Source organism: Melozone crissalis, unplaced genomic scaffold (assembly GCF_028551555.1).
Source record: "Melozone crissalis strain CALT ecotype California unplaced genomic scaffold, PUWL_Pcris_2 ptg000019l_1, whole genome shotgun sequence".
NCBI lineage: Eukaryota > Metazoa > Chordata > Aves > Passeriformes > Passerellidae > Melozone > Melozone crissalis.
In genome coordinates, this window is record NW_026535797.1 from 16963365 (window position 1) to 16983057 (window position 19693).

General features: G+C 42.4%; 1 protein-coding gene across 2 annotated transcripts; it reads left to right on the plus strand.

Moving 5' to 3' along the window:
- The first annotated feature begins 8987 nt into the window (after positions 1-8987).
- Positions 8988-18764, plus strand: ANKRD1 (ankyrin repeat domain 1). Of its 2 annotated transcripts, XM_054276984.1 has the most exons (10): positions 8988-9023; positions 10525-10687; positions 11865-12044; positions 13765-13902; positions 13992-14099; positions 14725-14823; positions 15895-15993; positions 16135-16233; positions 16622-16720; positions 17901-18764. In XM_054276984.1, the coding sequence occupies exons 2-10, from the start codon at positions 10655-10657 to the stop codon at positions 18009-18011; spliced, it is 966 nt and encodes a 321-aa protein (XP_054132959.1). In that variant the 5' UTR covers positions 8988-9023; positions 10525-10654; the 3' UTR covers positions 18012-18764. The 2 variants fall into 2 exon arrangements, with proteins under 2 accessions (XP_054132959.1, XP_054132958.1); XM_054276983.1 differs by lacking the exon at positions 8988-9023 and having other exon boundaries at positions 10299-10687.
- Positions 18765-19693: the final 929 nt, after the last annotated feature.

Below are 19693 nucleotides of genomic sequence, written 5' to 3' on the forward strand. Positions count from 1 at the left end.
CAGCTGGTTGGAGCATGGTGCTAATAATGCCAAAGTCATGGTTCAATTCCTGTGTGGGCCATTCATGTAAGAGTTGGACTCAGTGATCCTTGTGGGTCCCTTCCAACCCAGAGTATTCAGGGATTCTGTGATTCTGAAGAAAGGTGTTTCAGAGCAGAAACTTCATGTTGGTCGGCAGCAGTTCATCAGCTTTGCTCATCAACAGAATAAATCTTCCTTGCGTTTCCCCCTGGTGATCCCCAATATCAGCACAAAAGACAGTTTGCCTTTGGAAGCACAAACCTCTGGAATGGGATGCACATGTCCCTTGTCCTGCTGTAACCTGGAATGGAACCTGATACAAATGTAATTCATAGACAGGGCTACTACAGTTACACTTTCCCTCTTACAGTGAGACACAGTGGCAGCAACTCAGTTCTGGTATATGCACAATGTTAGAAAACAGTAACTTGATACAAGAAAGCATCACCAAGGGTCTGAACTTACTGCTCAGCAACAGCAGTTCCTGGTCTGGGAGTACAGCTCCAGATGATGGTGGGATGACACATCCCAGCCACAGTGGAGAATACACAATTGTCCCCATATGACATGAAAGGTGACACTGCCCACAGCACACAGTTTTAGCCATTAGACATTTGTTATGAATATCTAGCAGCTGCAGCTGGGAATCATTTCTAGTGTGAAGGTCTTGCATTCCCTGTGCAGACACAGTAGAAGGGGTAGCCAACAGCTGCTGAGCTTTAGTCCTCAACCAAAACCCTGCAAACTTTTGACCCTACGTGTTTTCCCTGGACTTAGGGACTCCATGAGCCTGCAGCTCCAGAGGCTGCTGAGGTGGTGTTGCACTTGCTCTGATCCAGAAGAGTGTTTGTAGCTCCACGTTCAGCTCCTTGCTGAAGCTGAGTTGGTCCACTACTGACTGGTGCTTCTGACAGTTACTTGGCTCCTCTTTCTCACAACTACTGTGACTAATAAATACATCCTGTAATTTCTTAAAGCACACTATTACTTTAATCCCTTGTGCTGAAGCCATCTTAATGAGGGAGGAAGTATGCTAAGATTAAAGAGAGTTCTGCACTAGTTCAGCCCAGCAGAAATCTCACAGACAACTGTCCTTGCAAGATAGGAAGAGATGATTTTGGAAACTCATCTATGCTTAGAGCAATAAGTGCTCTGTGAAACTTCAGAGGAGTTTTGTTTTCTCTCCTGTGAGCAGGACTAACTTGTTCTTGTCAGCTGGGATGTCTTGTGGTCAAGTTTTTGTGTTTAGTTGACTTAGGAAAACACTGTCCTGAAAGAGAAATGAAAAATCTTGGCACAAATTGTGCACTTCAGCATGGTGGTTTGTGGTAATGTCATTGCATCTAGGGATAATTTCCACATGGATGATCTGCTTCATGTGACAGTTCCTGAAGAACCATCTCCCTGGCTGACAGTGCACAGCTGGCAGAGCAAACATGAGACAAATTTGCTGTGTGCTGGGCAAAGAGTGGGTGAAATTGTTGGTTTTCATCTTGAGAGAACTGAGGCAACCAGGCTCAAGCCCAGTACAACTATGGCAACAACCTTCTGCAAAGATACTGAAGGTAGCTACTATTTCATGTACTGGGTTTTCAAAAGGCAGACTAACCTATGATTTTGGGACTGCTCTTTTTAACTGATGGTGCTCCTACATCATAATGGAATAGGCCAAGGGCTTCTTCTCTAAACTTCTTTGTTTTGGACATATTAGCTTCAGCCAACTGTGATTTAGCTGCTTGAAGGGAAAAGCTGATTATTGAGGAAGCTTCAAACTCATTTATGATATATGAGGAGACCACAGATTTTAGGCAATAGACTTCAACTCATACAAGTTATGAACTGTAACTTATACTATCTGGAAAGAGAAACAAATATAACATTCTAAAATGCACAGGGAAAATTTAACATTTGAATTATTTGCTTGAATGAAATGTTGGAAGTATAAAAATTTCAAATATTCATCTGTTCAGTTTTGTATTTTTAGGCTTACACTTTAAAAAAGTCTATAGGCACCACATGGACTGACTCCACCCATCTGCAACTCCGTAATAAGCATGGAGATACACTCAGATCGAGAGCCTGCAAGTTTCATGATTCTGTTTCTGAGTCAGTATCTAATCCCCTCATGATTTCTGATGGCTAAGTAATTGCTACAGCCTACTCTGGTTGATTTTCAGTAAGAAATGGGTACTGTGGTCTCAGAGCGTATTAGATACCATTTGCAGAGGTGTACACTTCACTGCAGGGCTTCTGTGCCAGGTCAGTGGTTTTGGGACTGTCCATCAATGCAGAATGCCTTGTGTGTGTGAGGAAGACCAGGACCTCACTGAGTGTACAAAACAGCTATGGGATGGCTTCAAACTACTAAGAACACTTACCTTGGCATTTACAGGTGGCAGAGGCAACATTTTACAGGTTCAAAACTTTCCATTTTAGTTTTTCTTTACATAAAAATGCCATAAGGGTGCCAATGAAACTCTACCAGTTGGTGATGGGGTGCTGCTTTATCTAGGAAAGCTGCTACATGTCCCTGCCATTATTCCTAGGCAGTAACAAACAAGAAAATGTTTGGGTTTTTTTCCCCACATTCTAAAGGCTCCCTCAATATAGATAACTGAGAGCTCCCTGAGTGGCAAATAATCATCTTAATTAATGATCATGTGAAACAAAATACAAAGAAAACATACACTTCAAAGGATAATTCATTTGTATGTGAGTGCCTCTAACCTCAATGGAGACAAATGGAAGGTGCACATATAAACAAAAGGGAGAATAGGTTCACCATGATGGACAGAAAAAGGCCAGCCTGGAAGAAAGTGGAATGCATAGAGGGATTTTAGGAAGGATTACAGACGCTGGTGGCAACTGCACTCAGTAAATTCTAGTTAGATCAAAGAAAAATAGAATGCTTTGATAAGAGATTAAAAAGTGCCCTTCTCAAATGTACAGCTGTAATTAAAAGCAAATAAAATTACATTTTAACCTCATACTCAAGGTACTACTTTTTTTCCCCTAGTTTCATTTATAAATTACTTTTGGCACCCAGGGAAAAAGACAGCTTTTTCAATGTCTTCATTTTGTTACAACCAGCCACAAAATAAACACACAATTACGGTTTTCATGCATGTATTAAAAGTTCTGATGGGGGCCATGGGCTTTGGGTGCAGGTGGTGTAATTTTAGAAAAACTAGGTGACATAGTGCAGCAAAAACATGAAGAGAGAACCCAGGCAGCAAGGCTGCTGCTTTTCTTGGGTTGATAGCTAAGTATTTACCAACTTGTAATAAAGAGAAAAGCAAAATTGGATTTGCTTTCATCTATTGTCTAGAATAATTTTTTGCCCAAGAACATAATGAGCATGTGCACTACTGCTTATGCAGCTTAGTAAAAGAAGTAGCTCTTTGAAAAGTCAACAGAAAATTAAGCAGTAAAGTCATAAGATATTACAAATGTGAATATGCTTTCATCATGTTATACTAAGTGTAAAAGTTGCCCTTTTCTTCTTTTTTGTTAGCTTACAGCTAGCATGGGAAGATGCATTATGACTGTTTGCTTTCAGCAGCAGAGAAGCAGGCACCCCAAAATGCATTCTTCAATGACTGGGACCACAGAACTATTTGCAGCTGCTTGATTCAAGGCAATTCAAATCTGAGCTTTTTAATGTTGCAGCTGTCTAGAAATTCTGTCTTTGGAAAAATCACCTTCTTATGACTATTCCTGATTTCTAAAAAATTGTTCATACAGTAGAAGTCAAATCTGGCACCATGGCCTTATGTTTTTCATCTGGGAACTCCTTCAGCTACATATTTTTCATCTGAAGTTTAAATGAAGTTTAAATTTACCCTTTTCCCACACTAGTTTCTGGTTTTACAAATCACAGGTTGAAAGTCCTCTGCACTTGCAAAGTGCTTTTAATAGCAGACTTGACTTTCTCAATCATCTGGTGCTGAGGGGTCTGATGTTTTACTTGGGATTAGTTTGTTTGGTTCAACAGGCTGGAAGTCTGCTTCACAGCACTGTGTTACTGTGAATGATGCTGGAATGCCTGGAGAGCTCATTGCACTGAGTGCTTATTGCTGATGAGAAGATGCTTTTGTCCTCTCATCAATAATTTATACCTGATATGGAATGTGGTGTTCCTCCTGCCTTAAAAACCCTTAGTGAGAAGAGCACAATCCCCAGACTCATCAGCACTAAGCCATACAAGTTCCATGAAACCTCAGTGATGAAGCTGAGGGAAGCAAGGATGCACACTGCTGGGATTCCTGTCTTCAAGTTTTCCTAGCAGTGCCATTACAGAGCCTGTGTGTGATGTCCCTGTGTTTGTGCTTATGAGACAGAGGCTGCACATGGCAGTAGCCCTCAAAAATCAAATTTTTTTTTTTTTCATGTCCATTGCTGGACACAGAACACAGCTCTAGTGATCTTAGTCCTGGGTGGATGTTCAAAACACACGACAGTGCTTTATTTTGGCTCTTTTGGACAAGTTTTTCTCTTGCTCCTGATTCACTGATTGACTGGCTTTTGATCAAAGCAACATCTCTACTATCTTCCATCTGTGCAAGTCTCTAGGTCACCTGGTAGGGATTTCTGACAGGAGGTGACAAATGTCATATACGTCTCAAGTGAATTTTTTCCCCCAAAAGACAGGGTGAACATTTCTACAGATTTCTGTGATCAAACACTAAAAGAGGAAAGCCCAAAAGGAAATTGCAAGGACAATCACAAATTCACCTGTACCTGGCCCTAACCTCAGCAGTCTGGCATTCTGAGCCAGCACATGCAAACCTTAAAGTTCAGTCTGTGACCTTATGTTTGGCCTCTGACAAATAAGGTTTAAGAATATTAAAAAAGAAAAGGAAAAATTTTTCCCATACCTATTTGAGCTGGAATTCAGACAAAGTTATAGTCAGTCAGAGATGCCCAACACTTTCTTGCTTCAGGAAAGCCAGGAGCCCTGTGGAATTTAGACATCCAATGTTTCAATATTTCTTTTCCACTTTCTGCCAAAACTAAGACTTGCAGAGACACTGCATGAAGAAAACAAAATAACCAACTGAACTGTGCTATGTCTCACAAGCTGCAGTTTCTTGGCAAAGCCCCTGGTGATTTCTCATTTCCTCCAAACTAGTTCTCTGACTCATGCTGCTTAGTGGGATACCAATGCCTTTTCCCCTCCTCATCAAACACCACTCCATGAAAACATAAGGTTACTCAACAGAATTTACTGGCCACTCACTTGAAATAAAGACAAGCCAGTGGTCTGAATCCAAGGGTCAGAGAAGACAGTGGCCTCTTCATTGCCATTGGGAATGTACTCAGTCCTGTGGTCACTCAGCCACAACCCTTGGCCATCTGAAAAACTGGGCACTGACAAATGACAATGCCCTTTAGTATCTCAGTTTCTTATTTTTTTTCTGGTATCCATGAGAAAAAAGTAAAGCATGCATTTGTTTTTACACTTCTTCACCATGAAATTTAGTGTTTCGTTTGGATTACTGCCATCCTGCATCCTCTCTATCAATGCCCTAGGGGAGGAAAAAGAAAGATCTTCCTGCTCTTTCTACAATGTTAGAGTGAGAACAGCCTACACTGTCTTTGCCACACAAGTGGCAAAAAACATGAAAAAAGAAGCAGGGCTCATAGCAAATTTCTCACAGGGTATGTGAATCAGATATGGGCAGAGCTTCAGGAAGAACTGGCTGTCCTGGTCACAGCCTAGTCATCTCTCTAGCTCCTCTGGACAAGAACAGATTTTTGGGGGAAAGGGCCTACCCCATGGTCTCCTTATCCAGGTGGCTGTGGTGTGCAGATGTCTTTGCTGAGACAAAATAGCTATGGGGGAGATTTTTACTATTTTCCTTTGTGAAATAACAACTTACTAAAACTAGTGTCTGCAGATGAATACATTGCAGTTTGCAGAGCCAGAGAAACCAACTTAGATCATTCACTCCTCTTTCCTCCCTTTGCATGCACTCCCTACACTTTCTGAACCTGAAATGAAACAGAAACCCCATGCCAGTTTCATTACAGACTCCTGTAAAACTTCTGTCTTGCAATAGGACACAAGGTTTTTCTCATAAATTTGTTTCTGATTATGAAACTTTAGAGGAAAAGGTGCATTTGAGGTTTTTTGCTGGCCTTTTTTTTTCTGCTGGTGTTTTACTTACTCTCTTCTCTAAAATTAAAGTCAAACATCTTTTATTATATGCTATATATCTATAATAAACTGACAAAAAAGAGAAAAAGTATCTTCTTATCCTATTTGCAGTCACAGAAGTATCCATCCTCCAGCCCCATGAGGATGACGAACATATGATATAGTGTAATTCCAAATTTGCATCGATGCTTTTCCACCCTCCCTGGTATTATTGGAATCAAAGGAGATATTTGTTAAACATAGCTTGGATAAAAATCCAGTGACATCTTACTGCCAATGAAACCTCATGAAAGGGGAGAAATAGCTTTTCAGCAAATTTAATGTGAAGCAGATTTATGCATTTACATTTCAATTGCAAAATGTTAAAAACAAAAACAAAACCCAAAACAATAAACCCTCTCTCCCCAAAATTATAACATAAAAGGGTTATTTTTTCCAGGTAATAGTGATTTGAAAATTCTCCTCAAGCTATTTCTATTATATGATTCCAATAAATTAGAAAGTGAGAAGCTGCCTGAGTGCATGCCTTACAACAGAGTTCTGACACATTACTGTTTTGCTAAGAGATTACAAAATCGATGCTTTATGAAAACATTCTTGTATTTTAAAGCAAAATCCATCCAATTCTTTATCACCTTGATTCCCTGAGCTCCTTTTTATTCACAAGAAGCAGGAATCTCCCTTAGGTAGAGCATCCATTTGGGCTGCATCCAAAGATATCCCAGGCCAGCTTCAGTGCCAGTAAAGCAGAGAAGCTCCTTTTCATTTTTTTTCATAGCTCTCAAGATGTTTTGACTGGCTGAAAATGATGAAAGAGTTGACAACAGGCTGGCTGACATGACTTAGTGCTGGGAAAACAGGGGGAAGAGTTAACCAAAGCTTTATCAAGGCAGAATCAGACAAGTTACATGAAATGGATGCCAATCTGTAGGGCTAGGTGCAAAGAAAACCTTTTTTCAAAAGTGTCTTTTTGCAGAATTAAAGGTCTGCTTGAGAGTAGCATTCATGTTAATGCAGTTTACTTGGGTCTTGCCAATGGCATTTCATTTCATGGCATATGTTGGTATGATTAAAAAGCATGCATTGTATGGAATTAAAAGGATGCACTTTGGAAGAACTAAAAGTTGGCTCACTGACAGATTACAAAGTGGTGAGAGTAACGAGTGGAACTATTTCCAGCAGATTCCCACAAGGATCAGTTCCTGGTACAACATTGTTTAGTATTTTCATCATGTGTCCAAACGATGATGTAAAATCATAGTTAACTCATTCCCAAATCACTTAACTTCTTGACAAAAGTATTGAAGAGAATATGTTAGACAAATAAAAGTGTTTCGTGCCTTTTATGGAAAACCAACAGCTAAAAAGATATATATATATATTGCATGTGCATATATAAGGTGTGCTGGGTGCACACACTCACTGCAAAATAAACAAGCCATTGCACACTAGCACATCACTAATCCAGGAGGAGTAACCTGTGGTTGCTACTTCTTCTCTGTACCTTGGTTATGAATTTATCTTTGGCTGCACATGTGTGGCACAGTTTGCTGGCTCAGTAACCTCTTGGGTGCATTCCCACTCCTCAGCAGCTGATTTGTTCACACCTTACTTACTTAGCAGCAGGAAAAGGACAACAGGCAGTCAGGCACAGTGGCATCCAAGGGCAGCATCTATGGGTGCATGGACAGAGGCAAGGGCAGAGTGCTGGAAAATGTAAGACAGACAAGTTGAGCAGTGACACCACTGAAAACACAACCATCACGCACTTGACAGGAGGTGGCAATATCATCTTTATCACACATGGTACTTTCACTCTACCATTAATCACTTAGAAAAATTAATTACAAACATTCTTTGCTCTAGTCAGTTCAACTTTGGTAGCAGGGAACAGGTTTTCTGTCTGTCATGATGAGCCTGCTGTCCTTTGGTGTTTTCTCTGTGGAGGATTTTTGTGACAATATCCAGTTGCCTCACACCTTGCAGATGATTGCTCTGCCCTTATCCTTCAGTGGGGTGGCAAGAGTTTTTCAGATTCCTGTTACACATCGCCCACTGACCATCTGCCATTACCACCTTAACGAGAAATCACTTGATGAAAGGTGATTGAGTGGTTACTGTCCAGTACAAGGTTACAGCTCATTATACTACTTCCCCCTCCAATATTAAGCAATAGTGATAAGCCAAGAGTCTTAGCTGATACAACCTGGTGTATTTCTGCTATTTCAATCATGTTGCCTTTGTTTACATGACATTTAGCTTAAAAGCATTTACTGTTAGGTTAATTTAGATCCCGGCCTTTGGTTAAAGTGGATTTCTGGGTGCCACTATTTCAAAATAGAAACTTGGGATAATCAAGGAATATTCTATATTTTATTATTCTTTTAGCCATCATGGATGGGATGCTTCAAAGATGAATGAACTGTGGTCTTTCATTAGCACTTGTGAGAATTGGTTTCTGTTTCCCCTCAGAGCACTGAGGTTTCCTGTAAAGCTACTCTGGCTCTGGATTTATGTACCATTTACAGAGGAAGATCTATCCCCTTAAATCTTCCACATTAGGTTTTGCTGAGTCAGTTTTATATATCAAGCTGTTAAAAAAAATAAAAGAGAGAAAGCAAAAAAAGAGAAAATAAGCTTCAAAAAAACGAGTCCAGAGGAAGCTCACAGTTCCTTAAACAGTTCTTGTTCTAAAAGCAAACCTCTACATTTCTCTTTCTGCATCAGGTCTCTCCTGTGATCTGTTTCCACTAAACCAGAAGCATTCTATGCAGCCATCCTGTTAGGGTTGTGATTTCAAGACAATCTCCCAAATAAAAATCAGAGAACTGAACAGATTGAGGTAAGCTGTTAGAACACAAGAAAACGCCAGAGCTGCCTCTTGTCACAGAGACATTTAGCAGGAGTTCAAAACTGCAGTGAAAAAAGCCTGGCAGCATGATTCAGAACATACCACTAGGGGGGAATGATAGCCTTGCTGCACTTAAGTTTAGAAAAAAATGTTCTGAAAGGTTGTGTTGCTAGCACATACTCTATTTTCGTTCTGGGACTCATTCTCTAATGTCATATATATTCTGAGTGGTAAAGGAACCACCTGATGTCCAGCTTCATTTCAGGGAAAGGGAGGGCATAGGTATGATGGGCACTAGAAGACAAGTTTGGATGTGCTCGGATTACTGGGGGATAGTTCAGAGGAGAGACACCTTGAAAGGTCAAAGTCAGGAATGCAGCATGCTAATGATGCTGATGGTATAAACAACCAGATAGGTCTCCATTTGCTGAAGCACTTGTGTACATGTCGTACTTGAAGCACCTGAGCTGCTGTATTCATTTCAGCCAGGTGATCTGCGTGCCTCACCGCACAGGACCTCCAGGCATTGCACTGACACAGAGCTGATGTGGCTTGGCATCTACCCACAGTCTCTGAATGCAAAGATTGGTGTGTCTTCCTCTCATAAAACTGCCTTCTGCTGGTGATCATTCCCCTGATTCCAGACAACTCTGATTCATAGCACAAGAAAAGCTTTCCCAAAGGATTCAATAGCTCTTTTCCCCCAAAACACACACATCATCTGCTTATATTTATGTGTATCTCATCTCATCTTATCCTAAAAAATAAACAAATCACTTCTGCGCCCCTATTCTCTCATATATTGCCCGAGAAAACAGTATTGTTTTCCCTCTTTTTTTCTTTTGTATAAACATAATTTATTATTTGGCTTATAATCATTGACAAGGGTCCAAAGAAATGCAAATCTTACTGTTTTGATATTTTACACCGATTGTAACTCATCATGTCATAGGCCCTTTTAGCACCAGAGACATCATTCTGGTAGAGTAATCCCTTCAGAGAATTCCTTCCAACAAATATAGAAGACTGTCATCATGATGAGAAAAAGCCTTTCCCCTAAAAGTGTTTATCATCCAAGAATAAATAGCAATGAAAATAATGGCTTTTTGAGACTTCAGAGGTAATCATCCATTTATCAGGAAGATATTGCTATAAGAATTGTACACAAGTCATTTACCCTTTCCAGTGTCTGACAGTCATCTGAATGTCAATTAAAAAAAAAAGAAAGGGGAAGAAGATGAAGTTATAACGCTGCATCAACAGACAGCTGTCCTAGTGGGCACTGGGAGCACGGCATGGCTGGCATTGCTGAGCAGTGCAGTCACTGCCCCAGGAATGATGAGCTCACATTCCATTCTGGTTCCCATGCTGTGCGGGGCTGTGGGGCTGCCGCCCCTGTGGCCCCTCGCTGCCCGGACACCAGATCTGGCGTCTGGAACGAGCCCGAGCCACCTCTCAGCTGGCAAGCACAAGGGCATACTTGGATTCCCAGGTTGGAAGATTATCTCATTCAGGCACAGCTCTCCCAAAGATATATAAGTGCAGAGAGCGTGGTGGTCCCTGAGAGCCCCGGCCCTGGGAGGTTTCAGCACACAGGAGCACAGCCTCGGATCACAGCAAACATGACGACGATGATGATGAAGGTAGAAGAACTGGTAGGTGCAACCTTCTTTCATTTACTCACAATGAATTATTTTTCAGACTGTCATTGGACCAGCAGAGGAAGACAACCTTTGTGGATCACTGATTTAGCAGGCTACCAGTACTGCTGTGCTCTAGGGGCAAACCCTTATATACTGTTTGTTATATTATTATATTTTCATTTTAACTTCTCCTTGGGAAAGGGTCTCACCACAGATACAACCATAGAGCTGTTTGGATTTGGCATCACAGCACAGTTCACCAGGAAAAGATCAACCAAAATTTAGCTACTTATTTGACTCTGTCCTTGATTTTAATTCATATATATTTTTAGAAGCCGGTAATTTTATGATCACACTAAGTAATTCCTATATAATAGGAGACTGGGACAACATATTAATGCTTGGAAACTACAGTATTTTATAACACTAAATTAGCAGCTTAATAATAGTATTGTTTTCTAATAATAAACTAACAGTTCCTACAGCCACTGCTGTTCATGATGTAAAAGTCTTTGAAAAATTAGGTCTAGACCACAAGTAATGGGACATTCCACAGCAGGATTCAGACTAAGAATGTCTGATCTGATGGAGAAACTGGGAAAACAGGATTGATTCAGTAAAACACTGCACTTGTTTTCCCAGATGGTTTTCTTAAGATACAACTGCCTAAGTAGTTAATGCTGCCTTAAATTCTTTGGCAAGGTTCTCACAGCTTCTTCTGCATTAGACTCTATAACAAATAGAATTTTACAAGGTAATCAAACAGAAAGGCAGTCTAGGCCACATGAACCACTCTCAAAATACACATCTGCCTCTACTAAGTTTAACAAGTTATCTCTTCATACACACTTAATCGGGTATCAGAAATATTTCTGAAAACTACTGAAAGCTGTGCACAGCACCACAAAGCTTCTGCCATTCTGCTATGAGTAGGACTTTGGTACTGACAGTGATGGATAAAACCAGCCTTGAAATCCCTCAGCAGCCCAATTTAACTGCTTGGGAGATGTGCCCCAGCCAGCTGCATCCCAGCTAAGCCAGGCACAGGCAGAATGGCCTGGCCTGTCTGTCACACACTGAGAGAGGGCAGGAATGAGGTACAAGCAGCCCTAAGCAATCCATGTTTCCAGGTGGTGGCTACTGCAGTCAAGAATCCACTGATTATATTTCATCATGCTTGCATTTACAGGTGACTAGGAAGAAGGTGGATGATAAAGAGACTGGCAGCTTCCTCCCTGAGGACTTCAAGAATGGAGAGTATGAAGCTGCTGTAAGGTTGGAGAAGCAGGAGGACCTAAAGACAGTCCCTGAGCACTCACTGGCCCGAGGTGATCTGGATTATGAGAAGGAGAATAAACTAGAAGCAGAGGTAGGTTCCTGGGTTTTCTGCTTGGACTTTTATAATAATGTGTGCATTTCCTGTTGCAGTCCTTGACATTCTGCCTCTCTCTAAGTTAGAAATCCATGGTGAGCTAGAAAACCCCTTGAAAGGAGGTTGGTCCAAAGCCCACGGAAGGCCACGGAGATCTGCTCACCTGTGTGGCCTGTGGGTGAGGGCGGTAACACTGAGGCAGAGCCTCAACCACCCCTACAGTGCCTGCCTGAACCCCTGAGAGCTCCTGTGCCCAGGGGTCAGCTGCTGCTGGCTGTCAGTGGGGGACAGCAATCAGAGCCAGGGAGACACCTGCAGCTGCACACCTAATGACTGCCACCAAAATAACTAACCCACCAATAACATGAAAATGTTCTTTTTATGAAAACAAGGCATTGCATTTAGGAAGAACTGTTACAAATGAAACTCGTACTGGTCTACAGAAAAGTACTAATTTCAATTCCTGGAGCATGACAATTCTCCCTAGATCCTTAAGAACTGATGTTTTTCCCCCCAGTAACACAGTAGCTGTAATAGCTTTAATTTTTTTTTCTTTGTGAATAAGCAATGAACTGGCCTAATAATTTAAAGTGATTTGGAAATGATAAAGTTTAGGTAGCAGGGGAAATAAGACTTTGTTCTAAAGCATGAAGAGTAAGAAAGTCAGTCTCAAAAACATTAGAATAAAAACTACTTCTTAAATTTCAACAGAGACATCATTACTGGCTACAGAGGTTTTTTTGAGTTCCTTCAAAGCCAGTTCCTAAGAACTTTATGGGTTTCCAGTTATCCACAGTCAGCATAACTATTTTCCATTAGTCCAATGACCTGCAGACCAAACCACAAATGCAGAGAACAATAAAAAGAAGAGGTGGAAATGACTTGAATAAGAATTCAGTTGACAAAACTGTATACCCTACGACCATGTACCAGTGTATTCATACTTGATCACACCATGGGACAGAATCTGTCATCTGTGTTCACCCTGAGTTAGCCCCTGTTTGTGAATCTGCTGAAGCCAAGGACGCCTTGTGGGATCTCAGTTCAGACAACAGACCTGCCCTGTGTCAGCAGTGCCCCACACTCACTTCATGCCCAGGTGCTTTTTACAAGCAGGTCTGGAGAGGTCTTAAACATTTCTTGAACTGCCCCATCAAGGACACTGAGGACATTCTTTGTGGCTTCCCAAAATGTACAAACACTTGTGGACTGAAATGCTAAGATCATTCTAAACCTTGTTCCTCTCTTGAGGGTATGTTTTTAAGCAAAGAGAATTAACTTCCAATAATTTAGAGGCTTCACCATTTAAAAAAAAGTGATTAAAGAAAATCACTTGGTGGAAGTCAGTTGAAACTTCAGGAGCTTTCCAGCTTTCATAAGCTGCACAGGAGATTTTTTAAATTGTTGTGCCAGAAGAGATTGTAGTGCTGCTCTGACTCCTGGCTTAAATTCCTGTCACAACATACAGCTCAAGAAGAAGTCAGGAAGAGGTCTAATGGTATATGAAAAACTATAGATCAGGTAGAATTTCTCATGTAGTTAGCAACTTATTGTAAGGTCAATCAGTCTTACCTGGAAAAAAATTAAAACTATTTATTTCAAAGTTCATCCAGTCTTACTTGAATTCAGCTGAATAGTATCACATTGCTGTCCTGCCACTCTGAAAGGGAGAGGAGGTCACACAGCTCAACTTGCTGCTTTCCCTGATTTGTTCCAGCTGAAGAAGAAGAAATTACAGGCCAGGTCAAAACTTGAAAATTTGGAGGATCTTGAAAAAATTATTGAGCTGAAGAAGAAGAAAAGATGCAAGAAAGTGAAAGTGCCTGTCTTAAAGAAGCCTGAACCAGAAGTTATTGTAAGTTACTTCAAAGTAGCTTATTCTGGGAAAGGATTAATGGGGGTTTGTACCACACACATTTATGTTCTCTATATTCTTTCCTTCAGACAGGACCTGTGGATATTCCCACATTCTTCAAAGCTGCACTGGAGAATAAGTTACCAGTAATTGAAAAATACCTGTCAGACAAAGGGGATCCAAATGTCTGTGATAAGGTACTGTCTTCCTAATGCAAAGCCTGTTACAGAAGAGAACAAAATTAACTTTTACCATGAGGTTTTGTAGATTCCAGCCTCATGAGAGGCAAAAAGGGGTGGGGGGAAAGTAAATAAATGCTGGAAGTTCTGTACATCAAGTTTTCTAGTGGCCACTGAGACCCTTCACAATCATATTACCTCAAAAGAGTCTTTATAAATAGAAAGGCTGTTGGTACCCAGGAGAACCTGATTTTCTACAAAAGGTGATCTTCCAATGCTATGGAAAAAGAGATAAGAAATGTTTCTGCAGAACAACATAAATAAGTGGCTGCCCTCATACTCCATGATGCATGAGGTGCACTTTCAAAACACAGTGTAGCATGTTGCATGGGGAAATCAGCAGGTGTCATTTAAATCTGGATGCCATACTGCAGATACTTCCCCCATCTTTTAAAACACTGGGTAGGCAGCTCTCAGTATCAGGCTGCTATTAAACTTTAGCAGATTTCAGGTCTCAAAAGCTCTTTAAAAGGAATCAGCATGGAGTATGTATTTGCCATCATCCTAGGGAGGGCAGGAGAGGAGATTTAAAGATCTTTTGTGCCATATGTAATGTCTAACTTTGCACTGCTTCAATTGCCAGTTCAAGCGCACTGCGCTGCACAGGGCGTGCTCTGAAGGACATCTAGAGGTGGTGAAGAAGCTGGTGGAAGCTGGAGCCCAGCTTGAACAGAAAGACATGGTATGCACATCTACCCACACCTCTTCCCAAAAGCTGCTCATTGTTCTAGAGGTGCCAGGAGAACCATTTATAGAAGTGCTTCTTACAGAGGAGGAGTTCTAAAAGGCCTTGCAATGCCCTTGAAGTTTATCCTTAAAATAACATTGTTGAGAAGAGGTTTCAGGAGGGAGTGTCTGCCTCCCAGTGCCAGAATGGTTGTTGGAAAACACAGAAGTGCTGGCCAGCAGAGTGCCACAAGCAAGAAAGCCTGGGGTAGGGTAGGGTAGGGTAGGGTAGGGTAGGGTAGGGTAGGGTAGGAGAGCTGAGGTCAGGCTGTCCCACGCAGGTCCCTAGGGTCAGCAGGATTTCAAGGCTGTGCCCGAGAACCCCCTGCTCCTCTGCAATGCCAACCACGAGGGGTCCTGAGCACCCACAGCTCCTGCAGCTGCTCCTCTGCCCTCTGCCCTTGGCTGCACTGCCAGCCTTGCTCCCCCTCCTAACCCAGCAGGGCTCCCAGAGGGTGAGGAAGAGGAGGAACGACAGGCAGAGTGTGAGCATCAAGGGACTCCTTCGAGCACAGCTCAGGGCACAGATGCTGAATTCTGCAGAGGAGAGGGGTTTTAATTCACTTTGTGGACTTGCATAACTTGGGGATTTGTTTGTTTTTTTAAAGAGAACTGTTCTTTCCCTTGAGTTTAATTTCCTATGCATTTTAGAACCCAAAAGGCATTAAATAAAAATAATAACTAGCACACACCAGCCACATACCTGGCTAAAGATAATTTCTAAGCTCAAGGAATAAACAAAACACATCCTCTTTCACAGTAGCATTGCCAAGATCTCTGTCTTTAGGAGTAATAAGCAATGAATGTGAAGAGTGAGAAATTCAAAGTACTGCAGAAATTAGGGCAAAATAATAAAAGCTGTTACTAGAAACATTTTTTTTTTACTAGAAACTGCGATCACTGTGTGATCACAAGGGAGTGCTCTAGGTTAAATCACATAAAATTAATTTGGATTATTTGGTTAAAATAGTGGTTTTTTAATATAATGATGCATTTAAATACTTTTAATTTCCTTTTCCTATTAAAGCTTCATTCTACAGCTCTGCACTGGGCATGCCGGGGTGGAAACCTGGACGTTCTGAAATTCTTACTGGACAAAGGGATAAACATAAATGCAAGAGACAAGGTAAGTGCTTCTGGAACTCTGCAGCTTTTTAATTGGAGACAAAAAGCTGGCCCTAACCCCCAGCAGCTAACTCCTGGCAGCTGTTTTTGAAGCGGCTTTCCCCTGTTCCATGGCACTGACCATCTCCCGCCCTGCCCGCAGCTGCTCAGCACGCCCCTGCACGTGGCTGTTCGGACAGGTCGCTACGACTGCGGGGAGCACCTCATCGCCTGCGAGGCCGATCTCAACGCCAGGGACCGGGTAAGCACCGGCAGCTCTGCCCCGCCGCTCCGCCAGCGCCGCCTGCCCGGCCCGGAGCGGGCCCAGCGCCCGGCCTGGAGCGGCCCCAGCGGCCGGGGCAGTAGCGGGAGCGGCCCCAGCGGGCCGGGGCAATACCGGGAGCGGCCCCAGCGGCCGGGGCTGGCCGGGATCGGCCGGGGCTGTACCGGGAACGGCCCCAGCGGGCCGGGGCAGTCCTGGCACTGCCGGGAGCGGCCCCAGCAGGCCGGGGCTGGCCGGCAATACCGGGAGCGGCCCCAGCAGGCCGGGGCTGGCCGGGAGCGGCCGCAGCAGTGCCGGGAGCGACCTCAGCGGCCAGGGCAGTACCGGGACTGACTGACTGTTCTGACGCCGGTCGCTGTGTCTCCAGGAAGGGGACACGCCAATGCACGACGCCGTGAGGCTGAACCGCTACAAAATCATCCGGCTTCTGATCCTGCACGGAGCGGATCTGACTCTAAAGAACTGCGTAAGTAACAGCACAAAATCCAAGTAATTTAAAAATAATTTTCCCACCACAGCAAGGTTTCGAGACCGGGAGAGACTATTTTGAACAAGCTTAATTAGATCACTTCAGAGCTAATTAAAGCAGAGCTGAGAACAAGGAAAGGGTAACTTGGGGGAGGTCAGGAAAAGAGGAAAACCCAGTACCTCTTTTAAAACCAGAACCCACTATCTGCTACTTAGATAACATCACACCTTTCTATGATTTATTTTAATTACTCATATAATGAAAAGATGTAATAGACAGGATACTTACTCTGCACAGCTCCTGGGCTTCAACCACCACTGAGACAACAAGGATCTTAGCTTGCAAGAGAAATCCTTTTGTTAAGCCCACAGGTGAGGGCCAGCCCCAGCGCTAGAGCTGGAGGACTGGCTGTCAGCCTTACAGCCGGCCAACACATCCCTGTGGCTGAGCAGAGACAAGTCCCGCACCTGGCTGTGCTCAGAGCCACTGCAGCAGCAGTAGCATTGCTTGAGCTCTGTGACCACTTATTAAAATACAGCATTTTCTCCCAAATCCAAACCTAGCAGCAGTAGCATGGGTTCTAACATTGCCAGTCAATGTTTTTGACTGACAATCAGTCAAAACCCCAGGGGACAAGGAGGAAAAAAATCACTTGGAGCACTCAGTACTCTCTGCCCACCTCCCTGAAGTGTGGCTGTTCTGGCTTTATCCCTCATCAGAGTAAAACAGTTGTGGAAGGTACAGCCCCAAAGGCCAGAGACTTGCCCTCTCAGAGTTTGTCTGCACACAGAAGTTGGTCTGACTTGATTCCTGTGGCTCATACCGTAGTTAAACTCTTACCTGAATTCTGCATTAAATGAAAGAGCATCTTACTGAGATTGCACCTAAATAAATTTCTAATCATTTGCAACTAAAACAAAAGGAAGACCTGCATGTTCTGCTGGTCACAGCCTTTGTCTAAACCCACTGAAACCCAGGCAGTTTTCATCATGGGTCTGACCAGGACTGGGACTAGATCTGTAGAGCAGAAATACTCTGACCCCAGAGGTGCAAGAATAAGTCTGTGTGTGCAGAAGGGATTCACATCGTGCAGATGCACTGAACAGATATTTAGGAAAGAACAAGCACTTGGCCATCATTGGATGAAATTAAATATTTCTCTGTTTCTTTTAACCAGGAAGGGAAAACTCCTATGGATCTTGTCCTTCAGTGGCAGAATGGCACCAAAGAGATATTCAACAGCCTGAAAGACAATTCCAAAAAGAATGCCCGTCTAGGTAAATTCTGAGGAGAGAAACCAGACCACACCCTTTTGCTGCTTTGAAATGCTGCCCACAAACCTGGATGAAAATGTCCTTGAACATCTATTGAAAATATTTATGGCACTGGATTATTTGAGGTGCCTTCACTGAAACTGCAAAGAACCTGCAAAGAAATTATTTTAAAAGACAGGTTGAGTGTTAAAATTCCACTAGTTCTAAAATGGCTTTATTTATTTCTATTTATTATTTATTTATTTAAAAGTAATTTTTAATGATGTTATTTAAGCTTTTTTTTATAGGTGCAATTGGTCTAAATGCAATTTTTGCCAGCAACATAAATCCTTTGGTCTTAAATGGCAGAATTTTCAACTGTAGTAGCAAGTTTTCTCAAGCCTTCCAATAGCTCTAAATAGCAAATACTTGCAGCTGTTGCCTTGTCTCACTGCTAAAATAACCTGTGAATGGAGTGGTGGTATGTGGAAGAGCACTGGAAGGAGGTGTACTGAGGTGCCAAGAGGATTTAATGAAGCAGTTGAGTAATGGTGTTTACACAGGGTTTGGCAATCGTGGTTGATAACGAGCTTGAGGACAGAGCTCCAACCACCATGTACCCCTTTGGACTGAAGGATTCAGATGTAATGTTGTGAAGGTCAGAGGAGACTGTATCAGGGAAGTGAATTTTTTAAAAACTAGACTACTACAAAGTATGATGATAGAAGAATGCAAAATCAGATTATGTATATTTGTAAATTTGTACTGCTTTTTCTGTACATTTTGAACTGATCCATTTCAGAATAAATTAACTGAGTGGTTCTTTTTACTTGCTGGAGTGGTGAGCATGCATGGGGTAATTTTGTCTCTCTTTAAAGGAAGTTCACATCATGTCTGCTGCAAAATTCCTAAAAAACTTAAGTCTCAGCTGTCAAGAGCAGCCATCCCTTACACTCCCTCCTTGCCACTCTTAGATAAACCCCATCTCACTTATTTTGTTAAGTGGAGGCACATGTGAAAGCAGAAAGAGAGCATTTCAACTAGCTAGTAAAACAAAGTTACAGTTCCATTATTGAGTTTGATTTAAAAAATATCATCTCTTTCTTAGTCACTATGTGGAGCATGAGACAGCTCCAGTTATTCAAGCCAAGAGAGATGCCAAGTCCTGTTAGGAAAGGCAGGCACTTCTCCCTTTGCTTTAGCAGAAGCAGGACAACATTCAGGGCTGCCAGCCAGGGCAAGATGTCCCATGTCACAGTCACAGAACAGTTGGGGCTGGAAGAGACCTTTAAAGCTCATCTATTCCAACCCTTCTGCAATGAGCAGGGACCTTTTCAACACCATCAGGTTGCTCAAAACCCAGTCCCACCTGGCCTTGAATGTTTCCAGGGATAGGACATTTACCACCTCTCGGCAACCTGTGCTGGTGTTTCACCACCCTCATTGTAAAAGACTTCTTTCTTGTATTCTAACTAAATCCATCCTTTTTTAGTTTAAACCCATTATCTTTTGTCCTATCATAACAGGCTCTGATGAATATTCTGGAGTAATCTTTCTTGTAAGTCCCTTTAAATACTGAAAGGCCCCAGCAAGGTGGTGCTGGAGCCTTCTATTCTCCAGGCTGAACAACCCCAGCTCTCTCAGTGCTTCCACACAGAAGCGCTCCATCCTTCTTTCCAGCTTTGTGGCCCTCTCTGGACACACTCCAACAGCTCCA

Excerpts from the sequence above, each read along its gene's own strand:
- ANKRD1 (XM_054276983.1), top strand. The coding sequence starts at position 10,328 with ATGGCTGGCATTGCTGAGCAGTGCAGTCACTGCCCCAGGAATGATGAG. Across the intron at positions 13,903-13,991 it reads AGCCTGAACCAGAAGTTATT|ACAGGACCTGTGGATATTCC; the intron begins GTAAGTTACTTC and ends TCTTTCCTTCAG. Across the intron at positions 16,234-16,621 it reads ATCTCAACGCCAGGGACCGG|GAAGGGGACACGCCAATGCA; the intron begins GTAAGCACCGGC and ends CTGTGTCTCCAG.